The sequence below is a fragment of the Onychostoma macrolepis genome, chromosome 09, assembly GCF_012432095.1.
Source record: "Onychostoma macrolepis isolate SWU-2019 chromosome 09, ASM1243209v1, whole genome shotgun sequence".
Taxonomy (NCBI): Eukaryota; Metazoa; Chordata; class Actinopteri; order Cypriniformes; family Cyprinidae; genus Onychostoma; species Onychostoma macrolepis.
Window position 1 is genome coordinate 8,653,551 of NC_081163.1, and position 14,423 is coordinate 8,667,973.

The window sequence follows — 14,423 nt, forward strand, 5'->3', positions numbered from 1 at the left end:
ATGGTGCTTTTATTATGAGTTGAAACAAAACTCTTCTTGCCTTTGTTGCACATGAAAGGATTAGAAAAGAAAATACACCTTAAATATGGTTTTGGTGTGACCTGCATTTTTAGTGGATAATGTTTAGCTTGTGAACCTAATCTTTGGGTTGATTTAACTAGACAGAGGAGAACCACTCTTCTGAGTTTCACTACTGAAAGTGTAAACCGTGTCTTTAGACCATGACAGGATAATGATAAGCTTAAAAGAGGAGGAGCTTTTGGAGCTCACCTTGCATTCCTGCACATGTTCAGGTGCTGTTGTGTAAACAGTGGACATGCTAAACCAGCGTTCAATGGCTAATGGCCACTTCAATGCGAGACTGAAGTTTTCTGAAAATCACTTTAGGGAAACCAAAATCCCGGACTTTTGCTTTTCTGACAGCAGGCAATAAATTCTAATTCCCGAATCCAGATGTGTGTCGGGATAGAATGAGACTTACTGAAGCTCCTGAGGCCATGTGTGTCTGCTCTTGTACATGAATACAACAAACCAGACATTTGACACTAATGACTATCATAAAGACATTCAAAATTTCTGCAACCCAAAAGTGCTTCCATTTTTGACAGCATCATCATTACATGGTCAAGCCGGATGAAGACTAGGTAGTGCCATGAAAAGACAGAATCAACAGCATAATTTTAAAGTGAACAGATGCAACTGATTTACTGATGCATGATGTATTTCAGAGTGGAACAGAGTATTCAGTGAGAAGGGGAAAAAAATTTATTTAAATTTTAAATAATTTTATTTTTCAGGATTGACTGGATTGTTTTGGTTACATACCAAACATTTTAAATATAAAAAAAAAAAAAAAAAAAAAATGTAAATCTAAAAGAAATAATATATTTAAAATAAAACATAAATCTAACAAAACTATGAAAGAGGAGACAAACACAATACAATGCAACTGTAAATGCATAATTTGATGTTATTTACTGAAAAAACTACTTCTGAAAACTAGGCCTGCTTTTACATGTCTGCTGAGGTCTATTAACTTCTTTCCATGACACACTGCTGATGACCTGTAACATTCACATGTTCACCAAACAAGCCAACCTTGACATCAATATGCGTCAATGTTTTACTAGTTAATTGTAATCTGGTGAAGAAGAAAAAAGGGCCACCTAGTTAGAGTTCAAAATTAGCACTTTAATTAAAGGGCCTGTTTATTGATCCAAACTAAATAGGCTGGTTAAACCAAACATGAAAACTATTGCAGGTGCTATAGGCTAGTGGCCCTTATTACTGAAAACGCAAATATAAATGTTTAACTTATGGCCCCTCACACATTTAAAGTCACACATCAAAATATGACTTTAGGGACTCATGAGAAATTCTTAGGTCCTGTTAATAGCTGACAAGAGGTAGAGTCCACACGCTGACAAGAGAGTATACTAAATGACAAATGGGCCTATAAAACTGTGAAAATGTGAAAACTGCAACATTTTCACATCACGTCCATAAAACATGAATCAAACTGAACTTCAACTGAAGTAAGTTTTAACACTAAGTTTTAAGACCATGAATACAAAAAAAAAAAAAAAAAACCTCCCTATTTCCTGGTTATGAATTTTAGCTTGAAGTTAGATTAGTTTACACAAGTTTGTCACTTTAATCTGTGGCTGCCGCAGAATGTAATTTCTAATCAAGCTTAAATAAGATGTGAGCTGTAATCAGTTTATCCTAAAGCTTTAAGAGCCACTTACTGGGCATCCCTTCTTAATCCTGACAGAAAAGGCAAAATCAATCTCATTCACCAATCTTTCACTTTGAAGCTTGAATATGGAGCATGATCACTTGTGTGAGTAAAGAGCGGGTGTACATTTCAAGTCAAACGTCAGCAATCAAATGTCACAGATGACCTAATTATACCAAACAGGCCTGTGTAAGAGATTTGTCGATTTGTACCTTTTATTGCACACTAGAGAGCATTAAAGACTGGACCGTAATATATTTCCGTGCAATTGGAAACCTGCAAAGAAACACTTCCATTTCTTTAGCCAATACAATGGAAGACAGAAATACTATATGATCCAATTTGACATCAACACTGCCAATTTACCCCAGCAAACCCGTTTAACCTTGGAGGCGCCATGAAGGCACAAAGAACATCTCTGCTAAGACTCTCAACACAACACTTCCACATTTTAACTTTTTTTTCTGACAGTCAAGTCATCTTGGCAATTGCAGGAATTGCCCTTCAGTTGATCCATTACAGAATGAATTGAGCACACTGTCTTTTGGCACTCAAGAGACTCCATTGTTGTGGAAAAGGTCCACGAAAGGCCTCTGACCCAATGAGAAATCTAGCACAATCGCTTCCATTTTCCCAATGAAGCCATTTTTTCCCAAATCTAATAGTTCTATCTACAAGCTTCACTGGCACCCAGACACTACATAACCCCATTATGATCTGTGACACTATTTGAGAAAGCTTTCAGAATAGCCATGGACGAGACTGTACAGAAGATGAAATGTGTGAGGAGCAGTGAGAGGGAGTTACTGACTAAAAGTTGTGACATTACTTACAGAACAATTTTTTAGTACTGTGACAGCAGCTTTAAAAAATAATGTTACAGTGGCCAAATACACTGCTGCTCAAAACTTTGGGGTCAGTAGGATTTTTTACTTTTGTTTGAAAGAAATTATTACTTTTATTCAGAAAGGATCTATTAAATCAAACGTGACAGTACATACATTTAACGTTAATGTTAATGAACTCAACTGTTTCAAATAAATGCTGTTGCAACTTTTAAGCTTTCTAAAGAATCCTGAATAAAATTTATCATGGTTTCCACAAAAATATGAAGCAGTACAACACTGTTGTCAATATTGATACTAATAAGAAATGTTTATTGAGCACCAAATCAGCATATTAGAAGGATTTCCAATGATTGTGTGACTGAAGACTAGAGTAATGCCTACATAAAAATAAAATAAATAAAATACACAGAAATAAAATATAAAACTATCTTACTGGCCCAAAACTTTTGAACAGTAATGTACATCAAAGCAATACATCTCCGTTCCTTAAAAAGTCAAATTCTTTTTTTTTTTTTTGTCTCCAAAAAAAAAAAACACTTCACTTCAAATCACTCGGCCATAAACCTTACAAGGTAATATTCTGCTAATTTATATTCCAGTTTAATACAGTTATCCTAATTTAGACTGTTTTTGTGTCAGACAAATAAACATACATCATCTTAAAAGATGCTGCTCCCTAAAGAGTTAACTACTCTTAAAAGTAATGTTTCAAAGGCTTTCCCAGCGGAGGGGAATTCTGATGAGGAACGCAAATACCTTAAAATAACAGACTAATTAACAAGGGGACCAATCAATTGTAGTTAAAGGAAGACTAGACTGTCTGTTACATATTAGCTTGTCCTTTACATATGGCCCCAGAGCCCCACAAAAACTAACAATGGCTAGACGCTGTCACACTTAACGATCTATTGCCCCTGACAATTTCACTTTCCAACACAAGCCGCACACCTGGAATTGACTTTTTAGTCTGCGATGAAACAAACGTTGAATCCCTCACATGTAGCTAACACGAGAACTGTATAATTAGCATAACTCAAACCATGAAGAAACATGTGCAATCTGCACGACCATAGGCCACTGAGAAAGCCTTGCTTTCTGACATGCTGCTTGCATTATAAAAAAACATTAATATTGTGGTTTGATCTTATTTGCCCTAAATCAGTCCTGAATGACTCTAAACACTGCCAGATCTAATTTAATTTAGATGTTTCCATTATTTAAGATGACTCTAACTGAGGTGGATGAAAAGAATATTTAAATACTGTACATGCAAACACATCTCCAAATCTACAGCAGAATCTATCATACAAGAAACCCAGGCCAGTTGGTTCATATATCCAGTAAATATTTCTTAAGGTAGGATTTGAAGTCTTGGATATCCCTACATATCACTGAAAACGTGATGTTGCCCCTATAGTCACAATACATGGGGAAAGCTGTTACAATAGCATATATACATATTTATAATAGGCTTTGTACCAAAATTTCATTATTTGCATATTTGTATTATTCTAATATCTAATATTAATACAAAATGTGAGATTTCCTTTCACTGTGCCCCTTTAGATTGACTTGGATGGTCTCCTAAAACATGATGTCCACTCAAAGTTGTCAATATAACAAGCTGTCTGAAAGATAAAGCCTTTTTTAGACACACTTTTAAGATAAAGAGTACTTGGCCCCAGCAAACACAGGAAATTCAAGCAAGAGTCTACAACAGCTAAAAATTTTTTTTTTTTTTTTAATCATATAAAACCATCCGAAGTAGCTATTCATCATGACTCTGTTTGCTCATTGTGTATTTATATATGTTAATTTGCTTCACATGACAGTTTATTCTGTAACCGTGTTTCTAGATGTTTATCACAAAACCACACAAATACCAACGGTATGCTCTCAGGATTTACTTGGCAGAGGATTGCAATCATAAATTCAGCCTGAACATATGGACTAACGATTCTGTTTAAAGTCACTCCTGCCAAAAATGTTAACCTGAAAGCTGCATTTACTGCATCTCAGCACAAAGACATACTTATTAGAAGACAGATGGCACTATCCTCCAGCCACTGAGACGATGAACATTTATCTGTCCTCCACAGTCAAGAACAAACTCTGGAATGAGGGGGAAAAGTCATATGAATGGCATTCGCTGTCAAAAACAACTCGAGATCAAAGTGTTTGCCTCCCAACCCTATATTCAATAAAAAGAGCTCCTTTGGAGCATCTTTATTTAATAAAACCAAATTAACCAAAACAGCTCATGGCATTTTCAACATACCTTCTAATGACACCAGAACTGGTTCTGTTTAACTTGCATTGCTATTTATTAATAAATCAGAGAGAAAGGGGCCTTCCACTGCCTTAAAATGCTTGCATGGAGGACTGTAATACATCCAGCTTACAGGTTAACAATTTGACCAACTGCATACTTTGATAAGAAACAGCATGCATTAGAGAAGATCAATGTGCAGAGGTGTTTCTCTGTCAGTGTTACTCTTGACAAGTACCAGTTCTAAGATACCCCACTTGAATGTAGGTTAAGAAAGAATGTGGGGAGTTTATTCTCTTATGTCCACCAAGTCTAATCACATTTATGAAAACTATAATGATCTGTGCAATTACAAAACAATCAACAACTCAGGGAGGAGTCCAAGTTTAAATCATACCTCTCACCCATTCCTCCAACTGCTAAACAAAGTTAAGCTACTTTGTACAAAATGAACTTCAGCAGATCCATATTCACATTGCAAAATTAAACGTAGGCCTACTCAAGAGATTAGGTTATGCTATTATTGATACTGCACATATTCAGGGCTTCACACATTGGTTAAGAGTCATGACTCCCACATCTTCTGACCAATGAATTTACAGGACATTTCCAGCCATTCTTGATTACTTGATACTTTTCTTGATTACTTTTAGGCAATAAAAAGCTGGGTAACTAAAAGAAAGAAAAATGAATAAATATAAAATATTTTATATTTAATCAAATTAGCTTATATTTAAAATATATTATAATTAATTGTAATAAATTTTAAATCATTTTAAATTATAAATATTTCCATCCAGGCCTGAAAACTGAAAACCACCACAATCCAAGACCGTGGGAACTGAGAGCTGCATTTGCTTTTAAATACAAACACATAAACATGCAAAGACTTGATTTAGTAGTGCCATGCAGTCATCCTTCACATTTCCATGCAGTTTTGACAAGCGTGCAGAGTGAAACCTTTAAAACACATCTCCCCAGAGAATCTGTGTGCTTACAACTGTTGAAGACCACACAACACTTACGGACAAACAAAAACCCTTGTGAGGACTGGTGAACGACAAACAGACAGACAGACAGACAGGTGGTACTGGTTGAAAATGCATCTCTCTCCTGTTTTAAGAGCAAAAGAGATGGCATTTTAACCGGCCGTTACCTTTCTGGTTACTAACTGACAAGCACCGATACCCATCATGCTTCTCTTCGGGCAAAAACTGGCACTCCACGGGGAGGCGGCCCTCATCCAGGAGTGTCCAGCAACTGTCGCGCAGGACCTCGCAGAAACTGCGACAGGGCAGCGGGGGCGGCAGTCCAGGTGGGCCGCACCGAGGTGTCAACAGCAGGCAGAAAAACCATTCCAAGCTATGATGGCAGTTTGACCGCAACAGCCATGCCCATTCGCTCAAAACCACCTGAACTTCCTCCACGCTGCTTTGATTTAGAAAATTTGGTAATATGAAACTCTCCAATCCCATTCTGGTGCAAAATGGCAATTTAGAATCGACTGGAAAGCAGCGCGGAGATTCGACGGCTGTTGGCATGCTAGCTACTAAAAACTCGCTTTCAATGGTTAGTAGACTATCTGAGACAGAGTATTCAGAGGAATACAATGTCGTGTTATCATAATCATCATGCTCTGTAGAATTACGCCCATTTGAATCATTATAAGTGCTAACATTTTTATGAGAAACATTGATGCTTTCATTAAATAGACTGTCTGTTGGGTCGCTGATGTGCTGAAGTCCTTCCATCTGCTCCTCTTTGGTCTCAAGTTCAAAATTTCCCACATGCAATCTAGCATCTTCACCAGCAATACCCAAAAGGCTGGTTGACGTAACATAGCCATCCTGTCTTTTATATCCAGATCCAGATCCAGATCCGGATCCGGAAGCAAATTCAGACCATGACTCATTTATAGATTCTGACTCAACCCCCAACCCAGACCTGAACTCTGATTTCCTCTCAAAATGACCTCCATCAGAACTGACCTCTTTCAGGAACTCAGTTACGGAAGCACTTGTACCTGTTGTTCTGGGCGGTTCTGTCCTCACTGGTGATGTGGGCCTAACGGATGTCAGGTAAGCCGGTGTCTGTGCGCCCTTTGCGTTTTCTTTCGAGTCATCGAACCAGAACCAGCCATGCGTGTGGTGTATCCTCAAGCACACCAGAATGAAGAGGCACAGCCAACACCTGAGCTTAGACATCATGTTCACTTACAATCATTCAGCAATTCAAACAGGATCCTGACATGCCCTCAATAGTAATCCACACCACACACAGACACAGACTCGTCCCTGGCTCACCGTAAAGTCACCACAACCAGCCCACAAGCCAGGCAGGAAAAGTTTAGAGGAGGAGTAACATATTTAAAAGAAAGCAGGGGGGCTGGTTCGTCATTGGCCGAGCTTGGGACCTTTTCCTCCCCCGTAGCTCCATCTCCCCTTTGTCCTTGTGAAAGAGTGTCTCTGATGATAGATATTCTTACCAAAAATGCCTGCAAGGCGTCCTTTTGTATACCCCGGTGCTTCTAAATGCTCGCACTGATGGAATTTATAGTTGCTTCAACTTACTTCAACTCCACTCTCCAGCTTTGAGCTGGAACAAGCTGTCTAAAAACTAGCACACCTCCAGTATATAGGCTGAAACCAACCCCTATCCAGTCCATATAAATCTTGCACTCTGGCTAACTTACAATTAGTTTTGTCCGAGCCCACCCCTTCCTCTGCACTTTAAGAAGGACACAGTTACAGAGTTATCTAGAGCCTGTGCACTTGTTCAGACAAGCCTACGAGAGCTGGTGACAGAGACCCTCTACATGCTAACTAACACTCTATGACTGTCAAACGAATATTTCTTCTGAAGAGACTTTTAAAATATGCACACATGCATCAATGTACGTTGTGCCTCCCTCAGTACACTGTAAAAAGTTATTTCAAAGTTTTAAAGTAAGTTTTACAAGAAAATACTATTTTATTATTTCTATTTCAAAATGTCATGTTACTTGCAGTTTATTTGCAATTAATTGTGATAGCAATTTCAGAGTAAAAATGGTTTCTATACCATTTTTTTTTCATTGTATAAAAGGTATATGAATATACCATTGCAGATAAACATAATACTATATTCTAAATGGTCTCCAAATCAATTAAAATTAAATTACATACAGTCACACAACAAAGATAGTTTTCATTTGCTGCATTTTGTTTGAGATTTGCAGTTTATAGCTTTGATATGTTTAAATGAATAAATGAAATCATATATATCTACCACTTTAGTCAGAAAAAATGGACTACAATTTGATGTCATGAAGAAATATTGATAAAATTTTAAAGACAATTAACTTTTAAAAAACTATTAAAACTTTTTTTCCAGCACAAACCTACTTTTAGTAGTGTTAAAAAACTTTGGTTAAAAAGTTATTTTTAAAAAACACTCAAAACTCAAAACAAAGTTCTCTCATCTTTTTGACAGTGCACACACACTTCACCTCAGACTAACAGTATAAGCCAAAAGATACAATGAAGCCTTGTGTGAAGTTGTGGACAGAACAGACAGAGCACTGGATTTAAGATGAGTCGAAGATGCATAATTACTCTTTAGGGTTTTGATGTAAACTAGATAAAAGCTGAAGCAGGGGATTTGGTTCAAAGAAGACTCTAGAGCTCTCTTATTGAACAGTGAAAGGACACAATGAGCAATGCAGATATTCCAGAAACCTACAACGTCTGCCAAACCCCTTGAGGGACAATGAAGAAGTCAACCCCTCACAACAATTCATGAGAAGGCACAGCCAAAATCACTGGGGCTGCCGACAGTGAGTGTGGGAATGACATTAACAAATGCTGAGCAACAAAAGTGTGGACAGTCCTCGAACCCCAGCCAAGAACACAGTGAATCTACTAGCATGGACTCAAGTGGACGCTGCTGGAAGAGTTCTCAGTGGCTCCGTGCCAAAACCTTGTGAGCTGCCTACACTATGTAGACAACTGCCTTCTAAAGTTCCCATTAGTGAAATTTTGTGGGCAAACATGTCCATTATCCATTGTCAATTGTGTAGCAATGTGTGTAGAACAGCCTACAGGAGTCCATTTCAAAGCACACAGTTTTCTGTTGGTCAGTGTGGCAAATTCATGTAAACAATCTTTCGTCCTCGCACTCAATCCCATTTCACATTGAAAATATTGGATGTCGTTCATAAAAATTCGCAGAATAATGGTAAATGTGACTGCAAATGGAACCTCAACTTTGCAACAGTTAAAAAGTATATTCTATATAGTATGAATGTGTGTAGTATGAACAAATTATGGACGTACTACACCCGGCTTGTTGGCTTTGTCATGTGACCTACAACGTCAGTTGTGTCCCTTCACTGTAATGGCCTCATGAGATAGTACAGTGTCCATCACTTCGGAATCTTGCCGGAAGTATTAGGTACAACTGTTTTGTGAACATGTGTTAACAAAATTGGCAAAGGACAAGCTGCAATAAAAAACTGCATATTAAGTAACCAAAAATGTTTCATTAGAACCATTTAGCCAATAAAATAATGTAAAATGACCTACATGCAGGAAATGAATACAGTAAGCATGATTGGACTCCATTACTCAATGTAGGTTTAATGGAAGTATGACTTTCTTCATTCTTTTTTCGTCTCTTTACACAGGAAGTAAAGGTTAATGAACTGCAAACACAGCTTTTCCTTTACCCACAAGGACACTGAAACACGAGCAGCTATGAGAACATGACATTGACACATGCTTCTTATTACCTCGAGTCAAAACGTCACATATATCACCAAAACAGCTAACAATTCAATAACTGGCTGAGGTCCTGCTGTTAGCTTTTACATAAGGGTTAATGCTAAACCTCATCATTCAGGCCCTACATGGGTGGGAATCTTAGTTCGCAATTCTCCACAGTGACTCCCTCGCAGTCGTGACCTTTCTCGGCGCATGTTCAGAGCTGTGTTCTCTGCCATCAGCCAAAAAGATTTTTTAGGTGGATGAAAGCTGCACTCATCAGGATGGGATTTAACATGAATTGTAAAAGATATGGCAGCTTTTACTCTTTGCTGGTAAAGAAATAAAAAGGTGCTTGTGCTGTTTTTTTTTTCTGGGGAGTCCCTGGTTTTTAATGACTGAGATATTCTTGGGTGCCAAGGGACTGTAATGATTTGGAAAGTTTGCCATCTGAGCTTTGTTTTGGGCAAAACTGGTATTAATCATACACCAATACCACACATGTTAGTCTGAGAAGTTTGAGGTGCACGGGATATGAGAGATGTGTGGCCAGAAAGGATGGGTGGCCAAAAACAACACCCACACCGATATGCTTTCAGTCACACTCCTCTGCAAACTCCTATGAGGAAACTGAGCTTTCCTGACATTTCCTGCCTCTCACCGATGAGAAATGTATCCTGGACATGTAGTGTCCTTGGGTGTGTTTGAATAAAAATATCTGTTTTCATTAATCCCTAAATTTTTTTGGATGGTTTTCATCAAAATGATATGGTCTCATAAGTGTGTAAATTACCAAATTAAAGCAATAGCTGAAATAGATGAAAATTGTATATTTTACACTACCATTCAGATGTTTGGGGGTCAGTATTTGTTTTTGTTTTTTTAAGAAATTAATACTTTTATTCAGCAAGGTCACATTAAAATGTGATTCTCCTCGCTCATCCAAAAACAAACTCCAGCATATTCAGTTGTCAGACACAACTGGAACTTCAAATAGCACTGGCTTCTATGGTCAGATTAAACAAAAAAAAAAAAGAGCTTTTTAGCAGCAAACACTCAAGATGGGTTTGGTGCACACAGGGATAAAAAAGTACCCCATGTGTACAATGAAATATACTGCTGGATCTTTAATGTTGTGGGCCTACTTTTCTGCAGGAGGTCCTGGACATCTTGTTTAGACACATGGATTCAATTAAATACCAACAGATAAAAAATTAAAAACTGACTGTCCATGCTAGAAATCTTATAATGGGCAGTGGTTGGATCTATATCTATATATCTATATATCGTATTGGATCTATATATATATAAATTACATTAGGTTGAGAAATACAGTTTATAGGGTTGTAACAGCAATGAGGCGAGTTGCAAACTAGACAAATGAAAGGATCTTGTGAATTTGAGCAAAGCTTTCTGTATTTACAGGTGACAGGGAATTTGCTGAGTGCTTGTAATTAACTTGAACACAGAGATAATAACAGCATCTCATCCTCTTTCCGCTGTCCACAGGATTTCTTTTTAAATGCAGAGAGAGTTTGAACCTCTAACTCAGGCTGACATGCCAAAAGCAGAAGTTATGAGATGTGCAAACAAGGTGTCCTTGATCCACAATAACACAGAAACAGATGTGACACAGGTTTACTGCATCAGTAAACAAGAGCAGACAGAACAACAAAACATGATTATGTATATTCTTTGGGTTTTCCCATTTAAGTTTGTCATTACATCAGCATTGACGCAGTTACTCCTACAGGCTTTTTAAGGTCAACTTAAGTCAGGTTAAAATTCTGGTCCTAATGAATCCCAAGGTCACATAGCCAAATATAATGTTTACACACTTTTAGGTAGAAGAACCTACAAAGTAAACCTTCTCAACATAATCTTATTTTAGTAAGTGAGACTAACAAGGATCAACAGAAAGTTTTTAATAAAGGAAACCTTCTATGTAATATGACAAAATACAGGCTTAGAGCAGATTAAATTGAAAGACAAAATACATACTTCCTAACACCATCCAAAGGGGAATACCTAGTGATCCCATGCTGCAATTTAATTCTTGGACTTCCAAATTGAGCTCATGTGACCCATTTTAACCTTTAATTGCTGTGTCAGTCCTAAACGGACACCATATTGGACTAATTACAGAAGAATTTAAAAGGATCACATCACCTGCTAGTCCAACATTCATAATAGGCCTATGCCACCTTACAAATCCATTAAAACCTACATATTTTCAGATACACAAGCTTACAAAACTACCCACACAACATGCTTAAACCAATAAATATGTCTTGTTTCGTGTCATTCAAATCACATGTGCACGTCTACTCAAAAGCTTCAGAATAGCGTAGCAGTCAATACGAGAATAATTGAGCATGTAATCAGACCCCTGCCAAAAAGCCAGAAGATCTCCAATCACCCCTCACAGTGTCCAATGAACATTCTATGCATTGTAGCTTCCTCCAATCTGTCCTCACCTGTCAGGTCTCCCATCTATACACGGTTTCAGAGAACTATACATCCAATATAACATTATACCATACAGCTAAATTAGTGAATCTGATATGTACAGGCTCACAAAAGCTGTAGACGTTTCAACATAAGTCCTTTGTGAAAGAGAGACATAGAGGGATTCTATAGACCAAATTTAGACAATTTCTTCTTTAGATGCATTTGAATAAGATTATATTAAGACTATTAAAAGCAAATTCTTCAACATGTCATTCCAAACATGTGTGGCTTCTTTCGTGGAACACTTTTCTTATTAGTTTTAAATACTTGTTTTTATTTCTTAATTTACTCTTATTGTTATTTATGTATCTATTATGATTATTAAGTAATCTGAATTACAACTAGTGTATCAAGCTGCTTTTGTCAAATGATGACCATGGTTGTATCAGGTCATGTAAGTTTAAAAAAACATGAGAAAGAGAAAATGATGAGAGTATTTTCAGTTTTGGGTGAACTACCCAAAGGTAAACACACAAAGGAAGTGCAAATGGATATGGCAGGCCATGCTACCCATTATCTACACACACTGAAAGATCTATGATGACCCATGAGCTCTCTAAGGAGCATATGGCAGATCCATATGATGAGTTTTTACAGCTACAAGGGGTTGTCACCCCTGCACTGGGTCTCCATACAGCGAGGTCACCCTGAAAAAACAAACCTACAAGGTCCAGTGATGTTACAAGCAGCTTGCACAATAAAAACACCCTCAGCCCGAATCAACTGCAAACTAAAACACAACAAAATCCACATCCGACAACATGCACCTTGGTGCACCTTCCTTGTTTTGTGTTTTGTGTGCATGTACATAAATGTTATCTAAGGACAAAAAAAGACATTCATTTAGGGGGTACAGAATACCCCATCTCAAACTTCAAAGACTCGGTGACAATGACATGGAATGCATGGCATGCCTTCATGACACCAGCAGGCTTTTGTCTGGACCTCTCCGGCTCTCTGTGGGTAGAGAAGTCAGCAGGCGAGCCACAGGAGGGCATTTACATGCTAAACACTGCTTCCTCGGGGAGGGCGCGCTGGGCTGAGTTTACCCAGTGGGGCAGAAGACAGTTTAAAAAAGTAATGCATTTAGTTAAGAGGAATCTCTCAAGAGGAGGGTGGTCCTGCATTCATCCGATCTCCAGTGGCTCTAGTCACTCCTAATCACGGTCTCACAGTGAGCCATAGTATGCGTCAACCAGTTGTGTTCAATTGTGTTGATTCTAAAGACATCTATAGTTAAAATCTACACACTGGACTTAACTGTCATAGGCACAAAAAATAGATAATGAAATTACTTGGACATTTATTAATAATAAACAATAATAACATCAAATATAAAATATTTGCATAAAATAAAATTGCAAATAATAATAATAAATATAAAAATATTATTATAAAAAAAATAATAATAATTGAATACAAATTAACATAAATGTAAAATATAATAAATATTTTAAAGCCGAGTTCTGTCTGTGAAATGTTTGGAGTAAAAAGTGCTTTAAATGTGGCTTAAATGTAGTTCTGTCAAATGATTAATCGCAATTAATCGTTTGACAGCACTACTTATATGTAAAAACTTCAAAACATATAACTTTGCAAGTAAAAAAGTGTTTGCCAAAATTATAAATGTATATAATGAACTAGAACAAATAATAATAATAATAATAATAGGCAAGGCAAGTTAATTTATATAGCACATTTCACACACAATGGTAAGTACTTTACATAAAAGGAATTTCAATAATCAAAAATAATCTCAACAATAAAATCAATAACAGCAAGGAATTAAAAATAATAATAATAAAACAAATAAATAAGTAATAGGTGATGTGTGTATAAATTCACTGATAAAATATATACAGTAAAATGTAAAATATATTTTAGCAATTGCGGGCAACTTTTTTCTGTGAAATATTTTGACTCGAATGCAGAATGTATGTAGAATGTATGTATAAATGTATAAATGAATGAATGAATGAATGAATATTTCTCTCCACCACTGTGTTAGGTCTTGGGAACACACTTTGAAGAGAACCAGTGAATGAATTTCATCAACAGTTAAACTCTTTCAACATAAATTTTCAACACCACCTTCTTCCCTGGGCTGTGTGTTATTTTATGTTCCAAAACTGCACAGCTTTGACTGCTTTCTTGTAAATCTTTGGAGGTGACAGAGAGAGGGGGCCCAGCGAGGTGGTAGGAGATCTGAAGAAAAACTTTTCTGTCCCTTCTTACACCCCCCACCCATCCAGCACACTGTAAAACTTCCAATCCTATAGCACGCTCCACTAAATCTGTCAGAAAACAACTGCTTGGAG

At 37.1% G+C, this 14,423-nt stretch overlaps 1 protein-coding gene across 7 annotated transcripts in view; it reads right to left on the reverse strand.

Moving 5' to 3' along the window:
- The window catches only part of col18a1a (collagen type XVIII alpha 1 chain a), an 80,866-nt gene that overhangs the window by 33,601 nt on the left and 32,842 nt on the right, over positions 1–14,423 (reverse strand). For 2 of the 7 annotated variants that reach the window (XM_058786773.1, XM_058786770.1), the window contains exon 1: positions 6,879–7,185. The exons of 2 other annotated variants lie outside the window; for them this stretch is intronic. In XM_058786773.1, coding sequence (XP_058642756.1) covers positions 6,879–7,062 — 184 coding nt within the window. In that variant the 5' untranslated portion in view covers positions 7,063–7,185. Of the gene's footprint in view, positions 1–6,011; positions 7,189–14,423 lie in introns of those variants that run through there. 3 more of the 7 variants (XM_058786766.1, XM_058786767.1, XM_058786769.1) reach the window with 3 other exon arrangements.